Here is a 22,175-nt window from a genome sequence, read left to right as displayed (position 1 = left end):
GGGTTGGACGCCCTTGTGCGAAGTTGAGCGCGGCTCCTTGGGGCGAGGCGGTGCGGGTGTGCGGCACTATTTATAGCCGGTCTTTGGAGTCAACAACTTAACAAAAGCCCATAACGAGGAGCAAGTGGGCTGGGGACGCGCTGGGAGCTCGTTCAAGGTGCGGGGGGTGCTGCAGCGGGACCGCAGGAGTTGTCCTGACAGTTGTTTAAAACGCATCGCTTATTCAGGACTCTGAGTCACAGGCAGTTATTAAGTGTTGCTTATTATGCCTTTAGTGTTTGAGGATGTGTGAGCTCCAAGAAGCTGGTTTACTTGGAAGTAGTGCTCGGTTCCTAATCTGTGTTGGTAATCGCTGAGGAAGCACTAAAGGTTTAAGTTCATTTTCATAAAGTTTATGAGTCGTCTGTGTTTCGCCTGTATCTGTTTTTTTGCATTTGCATCTTTGCATCTATTTTTACACAACCTTTGCATGTTTTAGGCATACATTTTGCAGAAGGTGGTTTTTACAGGCGCTGGTGAGAGCTGTAGTCTGGGTGAGAGCATTAGCTGAGGAGTTAGTTGTGCTGGATCAAGAGTGATGCCCCTTGGGAAGAAAGGTGTGAATAGGGTTGAGTTCTGACAAGGTTATTGTGGGACCACTCTTCCAAGCAGGGGTCATGTTCAGGCAGTACAGCTTGAAGACCTAAGATAACTGCCTGGCAGAAGCAGAATCATAGATTCTAGTGAACTGTAGGCAGGATATCTCCTCTGGCCTGAAATGGTAAGAATTTATCCTAATTTAGCTTCAATAATTGAGTTTATTTCTGTATCAGCACTGCAGAAGGATTCATTTCAGTAGTGAGTGAAGTTTGATGCTGAAAATGGAAAAAGATTACACAAGTCAGCTGCTGCTGCTTTGTAGGACACTGTGAACAAGGTCACACGAAGAATTTTAAGGCAATCAATTAATATCCTCAGTGGCGTTTTTAATAACTTATCATCCGTTTGTTGCTTACTTTATAACACAATCCCATAGCCCTGGTGAGTCATGTTTTGTTTCCAACAGGGAAAGAAAAGAAATAACACTAAGTCTTCTTTGTATATCTCAAATCTCAGTTACCTAGTTCTAAAAGATCAGAAGAATGGACTCTGTGCCTGATAAATTCAGATGAGAGGTCTTGAGTTCTAGAGTAATTCTAAGTTAGGGGTGATCATATATCTAATCTGATGTATGATATGCATATTGTATATGGTCATGCTTATGTTTCTGTGTGTGTGTTAGGACCATGCTTCTTTCAAGACCATGTGCCTCAGGATCAGTGTACTGAGCATCACTCTGCAGTGAGTGGAGTGCTGTAAGGGGGTGACAGTGTTGCTGTAGGGGTTCAGTTGACCTGGGAAAGTCTAACCTCTGACCAAACCTAAAGCTCTCCAAACCCCACCCTCTTAATTGTGGATGAAGCTGTCCTGGTGGGGGTCTTGTTTGAAAAGGTCTTGTTTTGTGTGGACATACATAAAATCTAGCTGGATTTTAAGGGCGTGGCAGGGAGTGAAGGGAGGAGCTGACCTCTGCAAGCACCCAGGGTTGCCAGCCTGACGCTGCCTTTGCTGAGTAAGAGGTGGGAATGGTTCCCATCGGGAACAGAAGCCGAAAAGGCTCGTGTGTGGGTACCAGGTGGAGGAGCCGCTGGGTGCCTGGGTCCGGCAGGGCGTGGGACTGCTGCGCCCAAGGCTGTGGGTGACATCATGGGTGTTCTCTACCTTAGGACAAATGTGGATGCTCTGTAACACAGCAGAATATGCTTCCACATGGGGATGTGGCCCACTTCACACTAATTATCCTGTAGCGGTCATTTTTTTCTTTACCTGAGCCTAGGTTTTTTTGGTCTTCATAAATAAGTTTTCTTAGGTCTTCGTTGTCAGTGGTACCGTTTGTTGTTCTCCTCCCCCTCTACTCTGCCCTGGGGAGACCACACCTGGAATACTATGTTCAGTTTTGGGCTCGCCAATTCAAGAGATACAGGGACCTACTTGAGAGAGTCCAGCAGAGAGCTACGAGGATGATTAAGGGACTAGAACATCTCTCCTGTGAAGACAGACTGAGAGAACTGGGGATGTTTAGCCTTGAAAGGAGATGGCTGAGGGGGGACCTTTATTAATGTATATAAATATCTGAGGGGTGGGTGTCAAGGGGAAGGAGACAGTCTCTTCTCAGTGGTGCCCAGTAATAGAACAAGAAATAATGGGTTTAAGTTAGAACATAGGAAGTTCCACCTCAACATGAGGAGAAACTTCTTTACTGTGAGGGTGACAGGGCACTGGCACAGGCTGCCCAGGGAGGCTGTGGAGTCTCCTTCTCTGGAGAGTTTGAAAACCTGCCTGGACGCGTTTCTGTGTGACTGCCCTAGGTGATCCTGCTCTGGCAGGGGGGCTGGACTAGATGATCTCTAGAGGTCCCTTCCAACCCCTAACGTTCTATGATTCTGTGATCTCTTGATCAGATATCAAGACTAAGTTATTAAAGGTTACAGATGTCCTCTGTGAAAGTAAATAACTTTTCATGCTTATTGTCCTCTAATTTGGGTTCTTCAACCTTCTTTACCACAGTGGGTGCCATCCAGCATTACAGGTAATGGTAAAAAAAAAAAAAAAGTACAGTGAGTTTAAAAGATCTGATGTGCTGTTTCGCTTCAGTTGTTGGCTAGTAGCACAGTGAAGTCAGTACTCCCACTGTCAATATTGTACTTTCAGATCTGAATTGCTCTAAGCCACTCAGAGCAGAGGTTTGGGCAAGGCTTCCCTGGCCCTTTAACCCAAGTTCTATCAGACAGATACATGGACCCTTGGAAGGATGTTACAATTCGCTGTCCCCTGGGCTGCACATAGGGTACCAGCTGCCTACCTTCTGTGGCACAGCAGCTGCATTAAAAAGATTCAAACCTAATAAAGCTTAATGCTTTTGGATCTGTGAAATCAAGGCCAGGGTAGCTGTTTGCAGCCCTGCAGGGTTAATGTAGATATTTGTTAAACTTACTGAGAAAGACTTCCCACCTGTACCGTAGGTATCTCTTGCATTTCTCTGTTAAGGCAGAGAATTAGAGCCTTGCTTGATCCTGATGATGTGATCTGTTTATAAAACTGTTTTAGTGTTCTGGCCAAACAGAGAACACAGCCTGTCTCTTTTTGATCCTATGTTCAACATTACCAAATGTTTGCTATTGACTTGATAATTTTGCAGCTTGGATGAAAGAACAGAAATTGGGCCGCTTATTTTTGTTGTTTCTATTCTTTTGGGAAAGGGATGAGGCTGCAAAACTGAATTCAAAATGGATAGAGCTATTTTTGTAGGCGCTGTATTTAATTTAACTTTATTTCTCAAAATTTTGATTTTGTTAAGCATCAAATGCAACTTATTGAACCTGCCTGTCTCGAAGAAATACTAAGCATGCATTTTCAATAGATAGTTACTTGGAGTTGACAAATGAAGAATCCAAACTTTTAAACACTTGGTAGCCCTGTGGGGCTTATGTTCTCTTTTTGATTTTTATATGGGAGAAGGAAAAATGTCTAAATGGGTTCTACATTTCAGCTTCCAAGACAGCAGATCTGAGTGGTAGACTGGAACTTGGAAATACTTGCATTTTTCTGGTGTATGACCTTGAAGCTATGAAAGGGCTTGGTAGCAGCTTTGCAGAAGTGTTAGGAGGAGTCAGGTTTAATAACAAGCAATAAATAAAATTTGTATGGCAGAGCTCCCAAAACTAGAAAGAGAATGGGAATGGCTGTGATTTGTTCATGTTTACCTTCTGCTGCAGTTGCTAAACAACTGCAGAGCTGCACTGAAAAATACCTCTTTATGTAGAACAGCAGGTAAGCAAGTTGTTTTGTTCTGAGGCTGTAAATAGCCTATAATGCTGTGAGTTTCAATGTACCATTTTATGGTAGAGATAGTAAACACCAGAATCCTAGCGTTCTCCTCTACGGCTTTGTGTTCCTGCTCTCAGTTTTGTTGAATGTGGTACCATCAAGTCCTGGATAAAATTGTAAATCTGATGTTGTGATTCCATTTAGAGTCTTGTAAATGATGGTAGCTTTCAAGTTACCTGTAGGAAATGCTTTCTTAAAGTAAAAGAATAATGGGCTGTGGGAGAGATAAAGACACAGGTTAAAGATGGACACTTATGTTTTGTCATCATACTTGAGCATTTTAGCTGTTTCTTTTTCTACTGAGTTATATATGCATGTAGGTATTCCCCCACTCCCCCCAAGGCTCATACCAAACAGCAGAAATGGTGAAAGAAAAGGTGGCAGAATTCTTAGGAGTTTCTGCTTCAGCTCTCCCCAGAAGTCCCTTTTTCTTGTTGTTTCTGTCCTTAGTCCCATTTCGGGTAAGCTGAGTTCACTCTGCTTGTGTGTGCCTCTGTGCAATTGCATTAGTTCCACTCTGTGGCAGGGTAAATGCTAAAAATGTCACCTCGAAGTCTTAACTTGCAGAGCTGCAAATTTCTGCATATTTTTTCTCATTCATGAAACATGCATTGAAAAAAAAGATTTATTTCTTAATCTTTGCAAGATTAAATGTGGCAGCATATTACTTCAGTTCTCCTACATTCTATTTGAATGCTAGAAATCTTCCCCTTTACTTACATGCTTTGATTTTCAAGATTAAGAAATAATCTTTTATGTTAATTTACTGTGTTGTGTTCAGTTTAAGTTGAATAAGCATCAGTCTCGCCTCTCTTGAATTGTGACATTGATGCTACATGATTAAATCAGAGAATCACAGAACGATTTGAGTTGGAAGGGACCTCAAAGTCACCTAGTTCCATCCACCCTTCCACTAGACCAGGTTGTTCAAAGCCCCATCCAACCTGGCCTTGAACACTTCAGGGCTGAGGCACCCACAGCCCCTCTGGGCAACCTGTTCCAGCGTCTCACCTCCCTCACAGTGAAGAACTTTTTCCCAATGTCTGATCCAAATCTTCCCTGCTCCAGTTTAAAGCCGTTGCCCCTTGTCCTGTCACCACACACCCTTGTAAAAAGTCCTTCTAGATCTTACCTGTAGCCCCTTCAGGTGCTGGCAGGCTGCTATAAGGTCTGCCCAGAGCCTTCTCTTCTCCAGGCTGAGCAACCCCAGCTCTCCCAGCCTGTCCTCACAGGAGATATGCTCCAGCCCCGGATCATCTTTGTACCCTCCTCTGGACCCACTTCCACAGAGATGGGTGTGGATACAGTGGTGGTTGTCTGCATTATAAAATGCCAAAAGTCCTTTGCAAAACTTTGATGTATTTCATTCATTATCCACTTTTGGTTTTGGTTTGTAGTCTCGTTTCATCCTTGTTGGGTGTTTTTTTTATGTTTTCTGTTTTAGCCCTTAAACTGGTTAGGTGAGGGTTTCTGTGAGGGAAATACCACAAAGAGCTCTCTTCAGAGCAAAGTAAAGAGGCAGAATTTATACCACTGAAACCAAAATATCTTGGACATGTTGAGTACTTTTATTTAATACTACCATAGTTCTAGATTAAATTCTGTGTTGCAGTTATACTAGCAGTTGAAAGAGATAACGAAAACAAGTGATTATACCACCTGCTGTGTAGACGGCAGCGTGAGGTGGAAGCAACGTGAGCTGCAGGCTGGGGCAGCGTGAGTGGGTCGCGCAGCTCCCCTGCAGGGGAGCAGTGAGGGTCAGGAGGCTCCGCGGGACCCACGGCACCTCTGGGCCAAGGATTGTCAGCCCCTGCCTGCCCTGATGCCTAGGCTGTAGCACTGGGTGAAGATCGAAGGAATTTGGTAAAGGAATCTTGAGCACTCTGAAAGGGCTCCTGAACTGAAAGAGGAATCAAAACAAACAGATAATAGTCTTCTTCTGAATCTTTTGGTTAAAACTAGCCTAGTGACACAGCTCCATGAAGAAATTAAGCCTGTGTGTAGGCAAGAGACTGACTCAGACTAGTGCCCCCACCAAGCCCCCTTCTATGATCAATCAACATTATTTAGTAGTAGAAAGAGCAGGCTTAATGAGCCACTTGATAGCAGGAGGCTTGTGTGAATAGGGGAGTTAATTTGGTGACTAAGTTGTTCTATTTTCAGTTTTTACCACTGTAAAAGATGTCTGAAAATCTTTAATTTTTCCCTCAATTAATTAGGCTGTGGTTGACATAAATTGAATACGCACCTTTATTTTTGAAATTATTTTCTTCTGAAGTGCTCTTAAACAACTAGTTTACTGCATATATATGGTTTTTTTTCCTTACAGATCTGGTTGTTAACAGGAAAATAACACTTCTCAAACAGAATGTGGCTTACGTTTTGCCTGAAAAGGTGAAATATTTTCAAATAGAAATGGCTGATAAAGGTGGGAAGATCCTTCCAGGACAATTGTACATTGAAGTGGAGTATGACTATGAGTATGAGGCCAAGGACAAGAAAATTGTGATTAAGCAAGGGGAGAAATACATCTTGGTGAAAAAGACTAACGATGATTGGTGGCAAGTCAAGAGAGATGAAAATTCCAAACCTTTTTACGTGCCAGCACAGTATGTGAAGGAAATACCACGAAAAGCGCTGATGCCGCCCGTTAAGCAGGCAAGTGTGCTGCCAAATAGCGCTTTGAAGTTAACACATGGATTACAGAGATCAACAGAAAATGTGAATAAATCACCAGAGCTTTCTAGTTTTGGAAAATCTTCTCCAGTTCAAGTGTCTTGCTTAGTTCGAGATGCCAATCAAAATCTGGGACCCAACAATAGCCCTGGTCAAACTCTTGGCTTGAATCTGGACCTTACCCAAAACAATGGAAAACTTAACAATGAGTTGCAATCTCCCAAGGTTTCCAGTCAGTATAGAACCGTCTCCATGGGTCATTTCCCATGCCCGGAGTTCTTGGAAATAGAGAAGACCAGCTTTTTGCATGAACAATCTTGTGATTTTAGGGTCAGAAAAAATTCACCAAGATTCAGAGTCTGGAGATGAACTCAGTAGTAGCTCCACAGAGCAAGTGCAGGTAAGCTTAAAAAAAAAAAGATATCCCTTGTAGATTAGTGGGGGTGGTTTTTTTTGTTTTGTTTCCTTATTGCCATAATTGCTTGCTACTGTTTTTAGATTATGCCTGATGAATTCACATTGTTTCAGTAAAAATGTCTTAATGTCAGCATGAACTGATTATTGAACTCTAAACAGCTGATGTGTATAGCTCTTCTCCAAAGCAAAGTATTTTTGCAGAGAAATTAATTCCATTTACATTATCACATTTTTTGAATGTTGCAGAAACATTTCTGTTCTTTATCAAGATCATTCTGAGATGACACTGAATTTGGGTCATATTTTTCTTCCAGAGCCTACCGCAGTAACTCTACAATTCTTAGCTTTTTGAAATAATAGTGCTGTCAGCTTTTCCCAAGTATGTGTATAGGTAGTGTAACAGCTGTGAATTAATGTATTAGTGGGTTTAGTAGTCTTAAAATAGTATTTATATGAAGTTTATTTTCTGACTTGATTATTTTATTTGTAGATTCTTATTGTAATGAGCCAGCCTTACCAATTCTGCTTCTCACAACTTTACTCAGGATTAAAACTCAAAGCCTGTGAATTTGTTAATTAGTATGGAAGAATCTCAGGAATGATGTACTCCCACTTCAGGCTAAAACTAGAGCACTGATGGCCTTTTTCCTTAGTAAAGGGATTTTTCTCACTTTTTTTTTTTTTCCTTTTTTTGTAATAGGCCTCTCCCACCCCCAACAAAAGATTAGCACTCTTAGATAATCGGGTCACTTCTGGTATGGGTAACCAAGTTAATTAGTCTGTCGTAATCCAGGTTTGTTCTTGAACCGGTGATGTGTATGTATGTGCACGTAACTATCTATGTGTGTGTACAGATAACTCCGCCACCTCACTTTCTCCCCTCTCACACCCTCTGCATCTTTCTGTAGGGAGATGTAAATTATTTTAATATTCTAAGGCTAAATGCTCCTTAGTATTGAACTTTCTTGTTCTGTAATACAAAACTGTTCTTACTTGGGTTCAAACTGATCGTTATAGTATATTCTGTTTGCCAGCATGTATTCAAAGTACGGAAGGAGCTCACTCAAGTATGGTATTCAAACAAAAGTTGGTGCTAACTTCAGAAATAAAAATCTTATCGTGAAGAGCAGTGAATCAGTAATTTGCTAATAAGACACAACTAAGACAAAGCTGCTTAGTTAGTGGGTCAGTGTGGGAAGACCTTAAAGATACAACATTGGGTGATTTCTGTAGTCTTGAATTGTATGAGCTCATATATATTAATATTATATATATTAATATATATATGAGTACATGTATATGTTATGAAATACTCAGAAGCAGTAGTTTTTCAAAATCCTACTCTTGACCTCATTCTCGAAATTCAGAGTTCCTCTAGTTATGGACTTCATGCCTCTAATATTTGTCTTCTATGACAATTTTACTTTAACTTTTACCCCCTGCAAATAAATAATAAGGAATAAATAGAATTCTCTAACTTAATATTTTTTTTAGTGATTTCTCCCTTACGCAACATGAAGATCGATCAGTTTTCTTGTGGTTTCCTTACAGCGTATCCTAGCTCACTGTAGTGAGCCACTTGGAAGGATAAGATAATTATTAGATATTTATTTTAGAAGCCTGTGCAGTAGCCCATCTACTGCCATAGTCATCAATTGCCGAACTAGTTGTGAGAATACTGTGGAATGTTTAGAAAGTATATACTATTTCAGATAGTTTGCCACACCGTGTGGACTATGGTTTGATGCATCTCCTTCTCTAAAGTCGATGAAGTTGTATGGGCTGCATGGGTGTCCTTTGTCAAATACTACGAAACGTGTGGCCTGCTGCTCAGTTTCCACCGGCTTTGTGACTGCAGATGCAGCAACACTTCATCTTTTCACCTTTCTCCCCCTCCTACCCCCTCCCCGAATATACTGGACTTGGTGCTACAGTGTATTTGTAAATTTGGATTTGAGTGGGGCAGCTAGGCACATATTTGTAGGCTGTACTGGGTTATGAAAAGCTTGAAGATGGGAGTTTGGCTTGAAGATGGGAGTTTTTGCAGTACTAAAAAAAAAAATCCTAAAAACGCTGCATTTTGGCGGTGGAAAAGTGCCACAGTGGTGTTACAAAGAACTGGCTGTTGACACTGTCTTGAGCGACAAGAATGCGGATGCTCACTGTGCCTTGCAGTTGTCTTATTTTAAATCCATGAAGTAACTTAATCTCATTGTGCTCAATCACAAGGTCTTTAAGTACAATGAAAATGTTTGACGTTTCATAGCCATAGGGGTTACAGCAGTAGTAGCACTGATGCCACTGTTAGCTCAGTCTAGATATTCAGAGCGCTGGCCTTCACACTGGAACAGCCTCACAGTTTTTTTAGAATTCTTTCAATAATGAGCATTGTTTAGTAGAAATCAGCTGTGCAGAAATTAATGGCTCAGAAAGCTGTTTTTATTGCTCTTAGTCTGTAGTGAGAACATCAAGTTCCCGGCTTTCACGCACAAACAGGATTTTACTTCACAAGACCCACTGTGCCTCTCCCTCCCCTGCCTGCTGTGCAGTTCAGTTTTATGCAGTCTGCATTATAATAAACTCTAAGCTACAGGTGCTTTCTTTTAAGTTTTTAAGATTAGAAACTGGAATTACCTTAATAATATCTATGTGTAGGTGATTTTTTAATTTATTTTTTTTTGCAGGGAGCGGTGTGAGTTGGTAGTTCAGCCCTAGCCTAACTTTCAGTGTGTTTTCAGTATCCTGAATACAAATGTATGAGATGCAGAGGAATGCCTCTGTTATGAGATTCTTCTAAGAGGTGGTTACATTATTTTCTGAAGATTATCCTTCTTCTCCTTCCCAGTAATGAAGTGCAGGTTCTACAGCTGTGGAATCTTTGAGCTCACAGGTTTGCTGGCTGTGGAAATACTGGGAGATCTAGGGTCTCCAAAGTACTTCAAAGAGGAAGGACTTTTTTAGCAGCTTCATATAATATAAAATACTATATTTCATATACAGTGAAGTGAAGGATAGAGAAGGGACATTGTGAGCAGAAGAATTTGCTAATGAAGATGCAACAAATGATCTGATCAAGAGAAAGGTCATGACTGAATAATGATTATTCTTGACATTTTATACAAAGAAATTCCAACTATTGGGTGCAACTCTTGTGCATGAGGTATTGCTATAGTCAGATGTTAGTTTATGGGCTTGAACTGTAGGAGGTCTGGAGGTAATTAGAAGAAGTAGGACTTGATAGGAAACAAGCTCCAATTTAATCAGGTATAAATCTCTGGAGGAGACGGTGACTGCAGGTGGAATTGAATGAAATGGTTCAGGAGCGCACAGTTTAAGAATCACTGATGTGATGGTGCTCAAAGCTGTGAGACTCCATGAAATCTAATAAAATTTTGGGAGAACAACATCAGGTGTAATGTCTTGATCCCACAGGAAGGGCAGAAAATACTCCTAAGAAAGGTCAAGGATGGGGGAAAAAGAAGAAATTTTGAAAGAGAAGAATTCTGTAGCATAGGAATACTTGAAAGAAGCAGACGGGAGATCTCAGCAGTGTGCAATAGAGCCCTGTGTGTTTGTTCTGAAGAAAAAAAGAAAAAATTGCATGTCTAGACATGCCTAGACAGGAAAGAAAAGTTGAAGCCAAAGTGGGAGACATTAAAAGTGATCTTGAAAAGGAGCTTTGGGCAATGTTTGCAGGTAAAATCTACTAACAAGTTTTGAGAGAGACTATGCAGGCAAGCAAAGAGTTGAATAAGTGCAGAGATCGTGTCAGGAGTGGTTGGATGTTATCTTTATGAGGATGACACTTTGGAATAAAATCCTTACAGACAAAAATGAAAATCTACTTTCAGCAATACTAATGCATAACCTGTGTAAACTAACTTTGTTTCTTAAGAGTGTTACCTCTTCTTCTGTCATAGGAGATGTAGAATATATTTAAGAGTAAAATACATTCACTGTCTTAATGTTTCTTTTTCTCCTTATTAAAAGTTACTTTTAGTAGCAGGCTGGTTTTAATCATTATAAATATAGACAGTGACCTATTTGCAAAGATTGTTCTGTCTTTCATCCTCTTTAGTAATTGACTATTGCATAAACTGTGAAGCACTAAAGGGGATTATCACTAGGATGGCTGTTTTGCTTTCATTAATTCTGAGGAGTAAAGATCTTGCACAGAGATTTTTCGATCTTACCTCTGCAATTTCTGTGGGATTGCTGTATCTTTTTTTTTTTTTTTTTAGTTGAGAAAACAAATTTTTTTTGTGCTTTTGTAGAAGATGTGAGAAAGTGTCTTCTGGAGATCTCAGCATTCTTGAGTTTGTCATTTAGTTAAAAGACTGTTGGCAAGTCATTAGTGTTAGACTGCCTTATTGGTCAAACATTAAACCCCCAAAAGAAATGGCTATTTCTAGTTTTGTGGGGCCTAGAGTTCATTGGCTTCTATTATTAAAAATTTCATGCTATTTTTTATTTCATTCATTTGCCCAAGGAATAAATAATTTGACAGCATGAAGGAAGCATGCTGTGTAAGAGGTTGTTGTTTTGGTTTTTTTTTTTCTTAATGAAACTGAGCATGTTTGCAGATTCATGGTGGCTTGTATAATTAAACACCATCTTCTTAATCTCTTAACTCCTTAAAATCAGCATTTGTTATTCTAGTGATGTGAAATGCTGCAATATGTCCATTATAATGACAAGGAACTAAAAGCCTTATAATTTAAGAATTTTATAAAACATTGTGTGTTTTTATTTGTTATTCCAGTCGCTGCTACTAAACTTTGTAAACAGCTTGAAATGTTTTCTGAGTTGCATCAGTAGCTCTGAATGTTGTCTGTCCAGAACCTTGAAGGATTGCTTTTCCTGGCCTTTTTTTTTTTTTTTTTTTTTTTTACAGTGATGCTATTTGTGGTCACCTGTGTCTCAGTATTTTTAATATGTAAGTCAGCTGGCAGGTAGTGGTCCCCCTTGGTCTGAGTGAGTAATGCTGGATATAGGTGCCCTGTCCTGCTAACCCTGCCTACAGCCCCTGGGCTTCCCTGGACTTACCTGCTGCAAATCACATTGACTTTTTTTCAAAAAACCACAACCAACCCCGAACACACAAAATGCCAAAACAAACACAAGTGTTATCTGTGTGAGGCAATTGTCAAAAAAAAATCATAACCTGGGAGACAAGTTGATTTTAGCTGACTGGCTTGTTCCAGTACCGGTGTCTGAGTGCTGATCTGGGCAAGCTACGGATCTGCTTGGTCCGTGCAGCTTTGGGTCGCGTGTTCTGAATTGAAACAAGCATCTGGAGTGCTGTTAAAATTCTGTGGGTGCCAACACAGTCTTCCGACTCTTCACCTCTCTTTACCTTACTTGTCATGTAGGAAATGATCAAGTGGACCTTCCAAGGCCTCAACTTACATTAATAAACCTATGCCTTTCATCCTGATTGAACTACTTCCTAGCCCAAATGAAGCTCAAGCTGTAGTGCTTAAGGAATAACAGTCACATGGAATTGATTTTTCTTTTTTTTCATCTAGGAAAATGTAGTTTCTAGTGTGCAGTATGAGTTTTGGTGCCTACCTGTCCCACCTGCCTTTTTTTTTTTTGAAGCAGAGAGAGAGATGGCAGAGTAAATAATGCTTAAACAGAGGAGCAGCCCTAGGAAAAGGAATGGGTGTTTTGTCTGACTGCTGCCTAAACTGAAAGCAGCTGGAGATACTGGGGACTTGCTTGTTCTCTGATGGGAGTCCTTCTGTCAGTTTTAAGTCCTGAACCTCCAGACATAGAACAAACTTAAATTGCTTTGTAATAAACAAAAGCCCATTTGAGAATATTTGATCATGTCTTGTTCTTGCACATAACTCTAGTATAAACAATTGCATTTGGTATGTCTCTACCAAGTTATTATCTAGGCAGTTTTTTTCATATTGCAGTGCTGGCCTATGGAATAAATGTGCTGTTATTTCGTAGAATTCTAAAGAAAGTATCATTTGTTTCATAACAGTATGACAAAGCAAGAGGGAACGTATGACTCGGTAGAATAAAATGCAGAACTCTTTTTTTTTTTTTTTTTCTTTTTTAGGCAGCTCACTCTGGAATAGTAGACATTTATGCTTAAAAAAAGGAAAGTAAAATCTATGCATATCTAGTACCCAAACAGCTGATACTTCTCTGACGTGCCTTACCAGATATGTTTGATTTAAAAGCAGTAGAGAAATGGGTTTTGCCCTTATGTGGGGTTTGTTCTCATGCTAAAGGATGCTAATTTTGGATAAAAGAATCTGTCAGGATAGTAAGAATTGAAGATTTTCCAAAGCATTTTGTGATGGTGAGTAGTTGGGCAACATAGTGCTAGATTACACTTATCAATTTTGGATTTAGTCTTATCTTAATATGGCTTCTGAGCTAGTTCTTGGGAAATGCAGTAACTTCTTAGCAGATTGATTTATGAAAGTGTTAGGTCGATGCAGAGAAGCAATCAAACAAGCATAGAGAACATCAGCGGTGGGGAGGAAACAGTGAAACAAAAATGCAGAACTATAATTCTGTGGTATTACTGTGTTTAAAATAGCATGCAATTGCTGGCCTCTCTCGTCTTGAAAAGAAGGTAATAGTGCTGAAAATGGCAGGGAAGAGGTGAAAAGTAGAAGCAGAGACATGAAATAGTTCCTGTGTGAAGTATTTGCACAAACCTTTCATGCTAGTGGGTGCACATCTAGTACTGCCTCCAGTGGACTCCTGACAGTTCAGGTTGCTATTGTAATTGTTGATGCTGAAATGGCCAGAAGGTTTTTGAGAAGTTAAAGCAGCCTTAATTGTTGTTATTTTTCCCCCCTCTTTTCCAACAGTTTTTATCTGCTTGTCTTGTCTTTTCTTTTGTAAACTCTTTTTGACAGAGACTCAGAGCTTCTGTACAGTAATGCTCTGAGGACTGGCATGGGTGTTTGGAGTCTATATTTCAGTTAATTCTATTTCTCCATCTGATTAAACAGTTTTGTAAATGGAAGCTAGAAGTTAAGGAGCTGTCTGAATGAATTGATCTTATTGCTTATGTTGGGTTTATGTTACACTACCTGGCTCCAAATTATGTTTGTAATCAAATTCATGACCAGAACTTAGCAGCTCCTGTCTTAAATCTGAAATTACATATTATGTTTTGAATGTAATTAATATAGGTGTTTGTTTTTTTTTTTTTTTTTCCTTAAATGATTTGCGTGGTGCTTCTGGATGGTCTTTGAATCATCCAGGTAAACCAAGTACCTTTTCTGTGTTGTGTTTAAAAGCAGCGCTGAAGAGCATAATTTTGTGTACAGTTTCTGGTGGTGCCTAGCTTATGCAGTTGCTGTCTTTCTCTTGCCTTTGTGAATTATCCTGCAGTTGAATGACTTTGCTGCTCTAGTCACCACCTTGCTCTACAAATATTTATTGCCACTACAGCACTGAGATGGAGTGGTGCTGGCTTACCTGGTGTTGTGATCGAGTATGTCAATAGACCATGTGCACTCCTTTACTGCAGCTTGAACAGGTAGAGTCTAGTGCAAAGTCTGCGAGTCTGATGGAAATTGAATAAAGGTGCTTTCCTCTGCCTCTGATCTATCAACATGCACTATCTGTATCAATTCCTGGTTATCTGCCTCTGATTCAAAAAGCTAATAGGTGGCTGTCATGCATAACTACATTGTGCTTTATACCCAGGGGACTGTGTAGGTATGTAGGTATATACATTCTATATACAATTATATATATATATAGGTATATAAAGATATAAAAACCTCAGGGGCCACTGTTATGTTTTTTGATAGCACTTTGATCTCGATTTGCATCTCCTCTAGTGTAGCTGTCAACTTTAAACTCCTTCACAAAAACTTCATGGGATATACTGATCAGTATCAGTGGGGTTTTTTTTGTTTTCTCTTTTTTTGTTTGTTTGCTTGGTTTTTTTGCTTATTCTCATCCTCCAAATAAGTCCATTTGTCCTGGCTGTGACGTCGTCCTTATTCTCCCTCGAAGGTGCTGCATTCTAACTTTTAATGCCATCTTCACTCTACCCTAAGGCCCTGTACTTGTGTACAGTAAGGTGTGTCACCGCTCAGCGCTGACGCCCGCAAGCTGTGCCAGAGGACTTTGCTGCCTCCTCCCAGGCTGCTTTTGCAGCCGGGCCCTGTGGCTGCCTTGCTGCAGGCGGGGAGCTGGAGCCTGAGCTTTTGGAGAAGAAGCAGCGTGGCCCTGCCGGTGTCCTGGCTGTCACCCAGCGTCGTCCTTCACACCCGCTGCTGGTGGCTGCGTCGCTCGCTGAGCTCACCCGCTCAGCTTGTGCCCGATCCTAACGGGTCACCCTCTGCAGCCTTCGCAGTAACAGCTGTGCTTGCTTTCCTTCCTCTTGCCTTTGCCAGCCTGAAGGGTTGTGTTCTTCACGTGACTGACTGAGAGGCCATTAGGGTGAGGGAAGTAAAACTTCAGAAATATTTTTTTTCTTGTTACCCTTCCATGCTTTTCTCACAAGGAGAGACCTGTGCCAGTTTCTGCTCTTCCCAAGTTTGAGAGTACTAGTTCCTGTAGCAGGTTGTGGGTTGTGATGCACCAAGGTGCACATTTGAAGTTTGTTTACCTATCAGTTAAGTGTATAAAACTGTGTTACATCCCTTTTCGCTTTTTCCTAGTTCAGAAGTTGCTGTTGCAACCAACAGTTCAGCAAATCTCAAGTATGTGCTTGTGCTCAACATATTTTTTTTCCTCTTTTATAATGGAAAACCAGAAAAAAAACCAATTCTGAAATCTAAGCATAAACTGGTTTATTCTTCTTTTTTTGCTTTGTAAAGCTCTAAAGCCTTGATGTATTTTGTCCAGACTTACTCTGTAATGGTACCTCATACAGCATTTGTGAGAGCTTTCTAGCTGCTGCCTGTCTTTGGCATGCTGATTATTTTAATAAATAGAGGATGTTGTGGGGTAGGAAGATGTTACACTGACAATTTCTTTCTTCACAGTTGATTTTCTGAGGAGGAGTTTTGACTGTAGCTTGAAGGACTGCACTTAAATACTGTGTCCATTGGTGGTGTCAGCAGTTTCATATAGTTAACCTGCTCCCACTTCATCTTGCAGTGCCTCCTTACTGTCTTTTCAGAAACTGCTGCTCTGCTTTACCATGTATTATGTTAAAATGCGATGTGAGCACTGAGGCTCACCAGGCTTCTGTGTTGTCCTTGCAGCCTCAGAATTGTCATAAATAAAATTCCACAAATACTAAATCTTTTTATGTCTTCTTAACTGAAAAAAAGGAAACTGGTTTAATATCTACTTCCATTGAAGTAATGTGATAGTTGCAAACTTACTTTATTTTAATGAGTTTTAGTGTTGAAACACAAAATTCACTAACAAAAGTATGCGTATTTTCTCTGGATACTGAAATGCAGAAATAGCTGTTCTTAAAAGTGAAAGAAATTCTTGCTCCTGTAAGGAAAATAAAGGGGAAGAAAGAGTCCAGAAACGCATGGCTGAGCGTTTCATGCTTTGTGCCCTGAAACTGGATGCCAACAAACTGTCTGTGAGTAGAGAGAAACAGACTAAGAAATACAGGCAAAGGACAAATATGTCTATTTTTAGTTGTTTTAGGGGTGGAGAAAAGATGCAACCTGGTTGGGCTTCCCATGAGAATTTCATTGCTTTGCTTGCTTCTGTTGTAAGCAGTATGTATACTGTATTGCTGAGTACTTCTGGGATTTCAGGATGTCTTAATCAGTACAATTGTGTACTTGCCTTTAGCATTTTAAAGAAAACCTCAAAAGTGATTTTTAAACAAATCTGCTTGAAGTTAGGCACAGTGGGTTGGATGTATTTCTAAACATACTCATCCTATTCAGTACTCTTATATAAATGTGCCAGCTTATTTTATTCAACTTACTGTGTCTTCTGAGGTGGAATTTTAAGCTGAACTCTTGACTTTTAAGCTGTTGTATGTATGTCTTGTCTGGCATGAGACTTGGCTTTCTACTTTATCCTTCATTACTAGAAAAAAAAGTTAGGCACAAAGTAATAGTTGATACTCTTTGTCTGAAAATAAATGAGTTTGAGGGGGTTCAAGCAGCCCTAACAAAACTTCAAACTTTTGATTGTGGGCTGGTTTGACTGTGTGGCGCTGCAATGTCAGTTGTAATGCTGGCATCTTCTGAATTTACAAGGACTTGTGATGTTTTGTCTTAGTTCTTCATATCTCATTCTGTCTTAATTCTTCTTCTCTCTCTCCTCTCCAGTATAAATGATGAATGCTAATATATGCGGGGTTTTATGGTTTATCTGGAAGCTTTAACATGCAACATAAACAGCTGAGTAGGTATGTATGCTGGAGGTGACCATATATAAACAGCCAGCCTCTGGTTTTGTTAAGAGCCTAACTTGTCATGGAATTTAATTTTAAAATGCTTTTCCAGTGGATCTCTGAACTTTGCTTCTGTGAATGTCATTATTGGAAGTATTTTTCCTGGTCAGAGGGGTTTTAAGCACAAAACACATTGGAAAAAACAAAAATATATTTGTTTTAAAGACAGATATTTTTTCCTTCTTTTGCGTTTTGCCTTAAGACTTGTTTGCTTCAGGCAGGATAGTAAATGTCCTCTTCCAAGGTACTGAGAAACAGTAAAGAGGTTGGAGAAATGCAGAATCCTGAAATACTAAAGGCTTCTTTGAAAATTAAATTGCAATCTCTGCTCAAAGTTGTACAGTGACTTTGTCTTTCACTTTGTTCAAAATCTTACTGTCTGTCGTGGAACTTATTAATTATATTCAGTGTGACACAGAGAGAATACTGGATCTGGATGCACATTTAGTAAAGGATCATCCAGTACTGGGACTGGTGGGTTTTAGAGACAGGAACATCTAATCTGTTCACTGTTGATTGAAACCTGCCAAGTGAAAACAAATTTTGCTGTTAAAATAACGAAATTTTTGATAATCTATTTTAATAATGAGCTAAATTTATAAGTTGGAATTTAGTATCTATTTTTAATTTAACCTTTAAAAGATTACTTGTTAGTTGAAAAAAGCCAAAAGCTCTGTATTGCCTTTGTGCAAAGTGGCATAAAACTTCAGTTTCTACTCAACAGATGATTCTGTTTGCTAAAACGTAAAGTACGCATGTGTTGTCTTAGCAGAGTTTATCAGGTTAACATCTTCCTGAACTCTTGGAGTGCCTTTCTCTGGGAGGAGGATGGCTGCAGGCTCACGGTACCTTGAGGCTTGGCTGTAGATTTTGTTACAGTTGCTGTGCTGTTGCCAGGCCAGATTGTTTGCCCATCCTCTAATCCCTCTTTGCAATCCAAAAGCGCAGTGGTTAATACTTGCAGTAAGTGTTATTTAGAGGATATAGCTAATCACCCTATATACTCAATTGCCGTTCTTGTGAAGACAAAAGCATTTGGAGTACTGTTAGCCTAAAGCCTGCTCAGATATTTGAAGTTTCCCAATAAGCTTTTTATATAGCTGCTGTACTAGATGTGGCTGAACAGCAAAGTCGTAGCAGTAATGAAGTAAAATAAGCTGTTTATTGACAGGGGTGTTGCAGGGAGCCCTTGGGACAGCTCTGGGGCTGATCAGCTTGCAGCACCCTTGTGGGACCTGAAACCCGGGGCTTCTGCAGTGCCTGCAGTTGCATATAATTCACCTTTTTTAGAGAAGGTCAGTGGAAATGTCTCTTAGAAAATGGCATAGAAATCAATGGCAAACTATTCTTATGAAAACTTGTCCTGGTTTGCGCTAAACAGAACCAATTCTGTTCTGTGACTTAACTCTCAACTCAGTCTCTTCTAAGAGGCTGCACTTTCTGGAGCTCAAACTGAGACACTTGTATACAGTAATTTTCAAATACTTTGAAAACCGTGGTTTTCTGCCTGCTTTGTTCATGGCAAATTATTATTCCAGAAGCAGTAAGGCTTTACGTGTCGCTTGTTTGTGATGCTCTGCTTTAAATTATCAAACAAATGCAACAGGCATCTGAAGGTTCATCATTTACTGATGACCGCAGTAGAAGAATAACACCCTTTCCCATATTACATACTTTTCTGGAGACTCCTAGAAAGTTCACCTTCCACTGAAACTGTCTTCTGCAGCTGAACAGCTGCTTTTTGTCAGCTTTCAAGAACAGCTTTATGTGCTCACCTTTCCCCTGTCCTCTAACGCAGAGATCTGTAATGTCTGCATGTCCTTAAAAGCATTTTTTTCTTTTATTTTTCTTTTCAGTACCTTGACAGATAGTGCTGCAATACTTTATTCTACTTGTAGCTTCAATGAGAATGTTCTCTAAAGGCTGGTGGCTCCAGCTGATCAGCTGAATGCTGAGCACGGAGTTAGAATTCAGCAGCCTGGGGGAGGGCCGTGTTTGCCATAGCGAGCGGCAGGGCCCTGCTTACTGCGTGTTGCTTAATCAGCATGAAACTATTAGCAAATTCTTGCCATCTCAGCTAATAGGCTTGCTTTATTGCAATGGGGAGTCTGAAAAGCCCGGAATGTTTTAGTAATTTTAAGTAGCATAACATTCTTCTTAATGAAGTTTGACAGCCTTTTCTCAACTCCCTCACTCCGAGGAGTGTGCATGAGTACCATAAATGCATTCCTGGTACTTGTGTCTTTTCCTGATGAAGGTTTTCTTACATAAAAGCTTTTGACATAATTTTAAGTTCTAATGCATTATATAAAACAGATTCCTGGCAACAAAAGATCTGTATAATTTTAGTGCACTCTCCTGATTTTGTTAAAGTTTCATATTTGCCAGAAGACTTTGTAAATCTTACTTCAGTCAAAAAAAGCTAAAATTTGTGTTGTCTTTTTTGTTGTTGTTTTGTTTGTTTTTAAATTATTCTCCACCCCTAGTGTTTTAGATATGCTTTGCAATCTGGAGTACATAATGCGTGGGGAGGGTTAGTGTGGCCTCTCTCACTCAAAACAATCAGCAGTAAGTCTCAGGGAGGACTAGTGCCAGACACCTGAATCTGACATTTCCTTTTTCCTCTCTGCTTTTAGCTTTTTTCCATTTTCTTTTCTTCTCCCTTTTCTTTTGTGGTAGATTAAAGTTTTTCACTGATAAATCCAAATGCATCTCTGATATCTAGGAGTTGGGTTGATTTGCATAGTTAGTTTTCACCAGTGAAAAATGGTGTTATATGGCAGAAAACTAATTATTTTACTTCTAGTAATTCCTGAATTTGTCATATGATCATGGGAGAAGTGGGGAGGGTCTGTTTGTTTCCCTGCTTCCCACCTTGGTACCGTACAGACCCCACGGGAGGCCTATGTGGTGGGCAGGGATGTGGTGAAGAATGCAACTTCCTATTTTTATTGCAGGGTCTGGTTCGCTTACAGCGGCGTTCGTTTATTTCTCTCTTACATCTGAGAGTCTTACCTCACTCCTGGAGCCAGATTTCAAGAGAGGTTTTAACAGTCTTAATCCAGCAGTGCTGCTCCTGGTCAGGAGGGCTCTAATTTGAGTGTAGCTCCGTACGTGGGAGGACCAGATGCCGTCTTCATGATCAGTGCATCTTTAGCAGACCCTGTCTGGATTGATCTAAGCAGGCCTTTGGAAGATGGAGCCGGTACTTGAAATATCAAAAAGCTTGATTTTCTTCCCCTCCTCCACCCCTCCCTTTTATTTCTGGCAGGCTGTGCCTCTTTGTTTCAGCTCTTCATAAGAGGTCTTTCATCCTCTGAAAACTCTGAGAAGGACCTGCAAGCAAACAGGCAGGTTTCTGTTAAACATTTAATTATAATTAGTTGTTGATACTTGTCTGAAGGAATGAAATTAGCACAGCAAGCTGGAAAAAGGTGGTTGTTTTGGTTTGTTTATTGTGGGTTTTTTTGTTTACTTGTTTTTATAATGTTTTTGGGTTTGGTGGCCTGTTACTTACACACTTGGCTTTTACAGCAAACACAGCATTTTATGTTGAACAAATAGTTCTAAGGCTGTCAGTGAGAAACTTCAGTTTAACATTTCAAATGTTAGGTAGTGGGCTATTTTTTTTTTTCTTTTTGAGTTATCAAAGATATCACAGTCAGGGATAACTGTAGTCCCTTATAGTCTGATTTAAACAAAAAGTTGTAGAAAAAGTTAGAGTGAAACAGAGGAAAAATTTTTCTTGACTGTGTTACAATCTGTAAATATTTTAATCTCAGTATACTTCCCTAAAACAGGTGCTTAAAAAACCCCCAGGCTATCCTGAACTATGTTATGGGGCACTTGGGTGACATGCTGTGCTGTTTAACCTTCCTTCATTTCAATTTTTGAACCAGCATACGGGTGGAAGTACTAAACTAGAGCAGTTCCCTGGTAGGTAGATCTGAGGAGTCAGAAAATAAAGTATATATTTTAGCTTGATTACTGAAAGCTTGATGAGATGCTAATTCTCAAAGCACACAATTGCTTATTTAAAATGACATAGCTTTTCTATGGTGTGGCCCTGCAACCTCTTGATTCTCATAGTGCTTGACCATTAATCTGTGTGGCTGCCTATCTGACAGTAGTGACACTAGCCTGGCAGTGGAGATTCAATTTTGACTTTTGAGGGTGGATGGCTGTGCCAAGCTTCTGGGGATAGGCTTAGTCTGTTGTTCAGGAGCCTGTTTGTTATTATTCTTTGAAGATACTGGCATACACTTTTTAAAAGAAAAGTTTCTAGACCATGTGACTTTGCCTTAATCCTTTCACCAATTCTTCTATTTAAGATATGATAGACATACTATAGGCTACATATGCACTGACACTATTTGATGGTTATTTCTCAATTACTGTAGCATGCAATCCACAGATTATTCTTTTTAATCATAATGGCCACATTGAAATTATATTCAAACTGCAAAACTTACAACCAACTGCTTCTGAACAGATAAACATTGAAGGTTAGATTGCACTGCTGTTGCTGAGAAGCTAAAAAAGCCAAGCAAAAGCCCCAAAGCCCAGTTCACTTCGTTTGCAAGACCTCTAGTTTGCATTACAAAATGCAGCTTGTTTCATCATTTTGCTTATTCTTAGAGAAGACAAGTTTCCTGTCAGTGCTGCAGTGAATGCAAACTGGGGAAATGGCCACAGGTCGCAGTAACATGGCTCTTAGTTACATGTGTGGGGTTTGCCATCAGACTCTCAACATTTTGGATTTGTTTCTTTTTTTGGTGGTTTTTTTCCTATTTTCCCCCCCCCCCCCCCC

At 39.9% G+C, this 22,175-nt stretch overlaps 1 protein-coding gene across 1 annotated transcript in view; it reads left to right on the top strand.

Annotated features, from left to right (window-relative positions):
- Nucleotides 1-6,235: 6,235 nt before the first annotated feature.
- The window catches only part of LOC104274728 (rho GTPase-activating protein 12-like), a gene marked incomplete at both ends in the record, with an annotated part of 27,937 nt that continues 11,997 nt past the window's right edge, over nt 6,236-22,175 (top strand). Inside the window, 2 exon segments of the mRNA XM_009870441.1 lie at nt 6,236-6,908; nt 6,910-6,982. Coding sequence (XP_009868743.1) covers nt 6,236-6,908; nt 6,910-6,982 — 746 coding nt within the window.

This window comes from Apaloderma vittatum, unplaced genomic scaffold, assembly GCF_000703405.1.
Source record: "Apaloderma vittatum isolate BGI_N311 unplaced genomic scaffold, ASM70340v1 scaffold12175, whole genome shotgun sequence".
Taxonomy (NCBI): domain Eukaryota; kingdom Metazoa; phylum Chordata; class Aves; order Trogoniformes; family Trogonidae; genus Apaloderma; species Apaloderma vittatum.
Note: the sequence above shows the minus strand (reverse complement) of the source record. Positions and strands in the feature narration are given on the sequence as shown.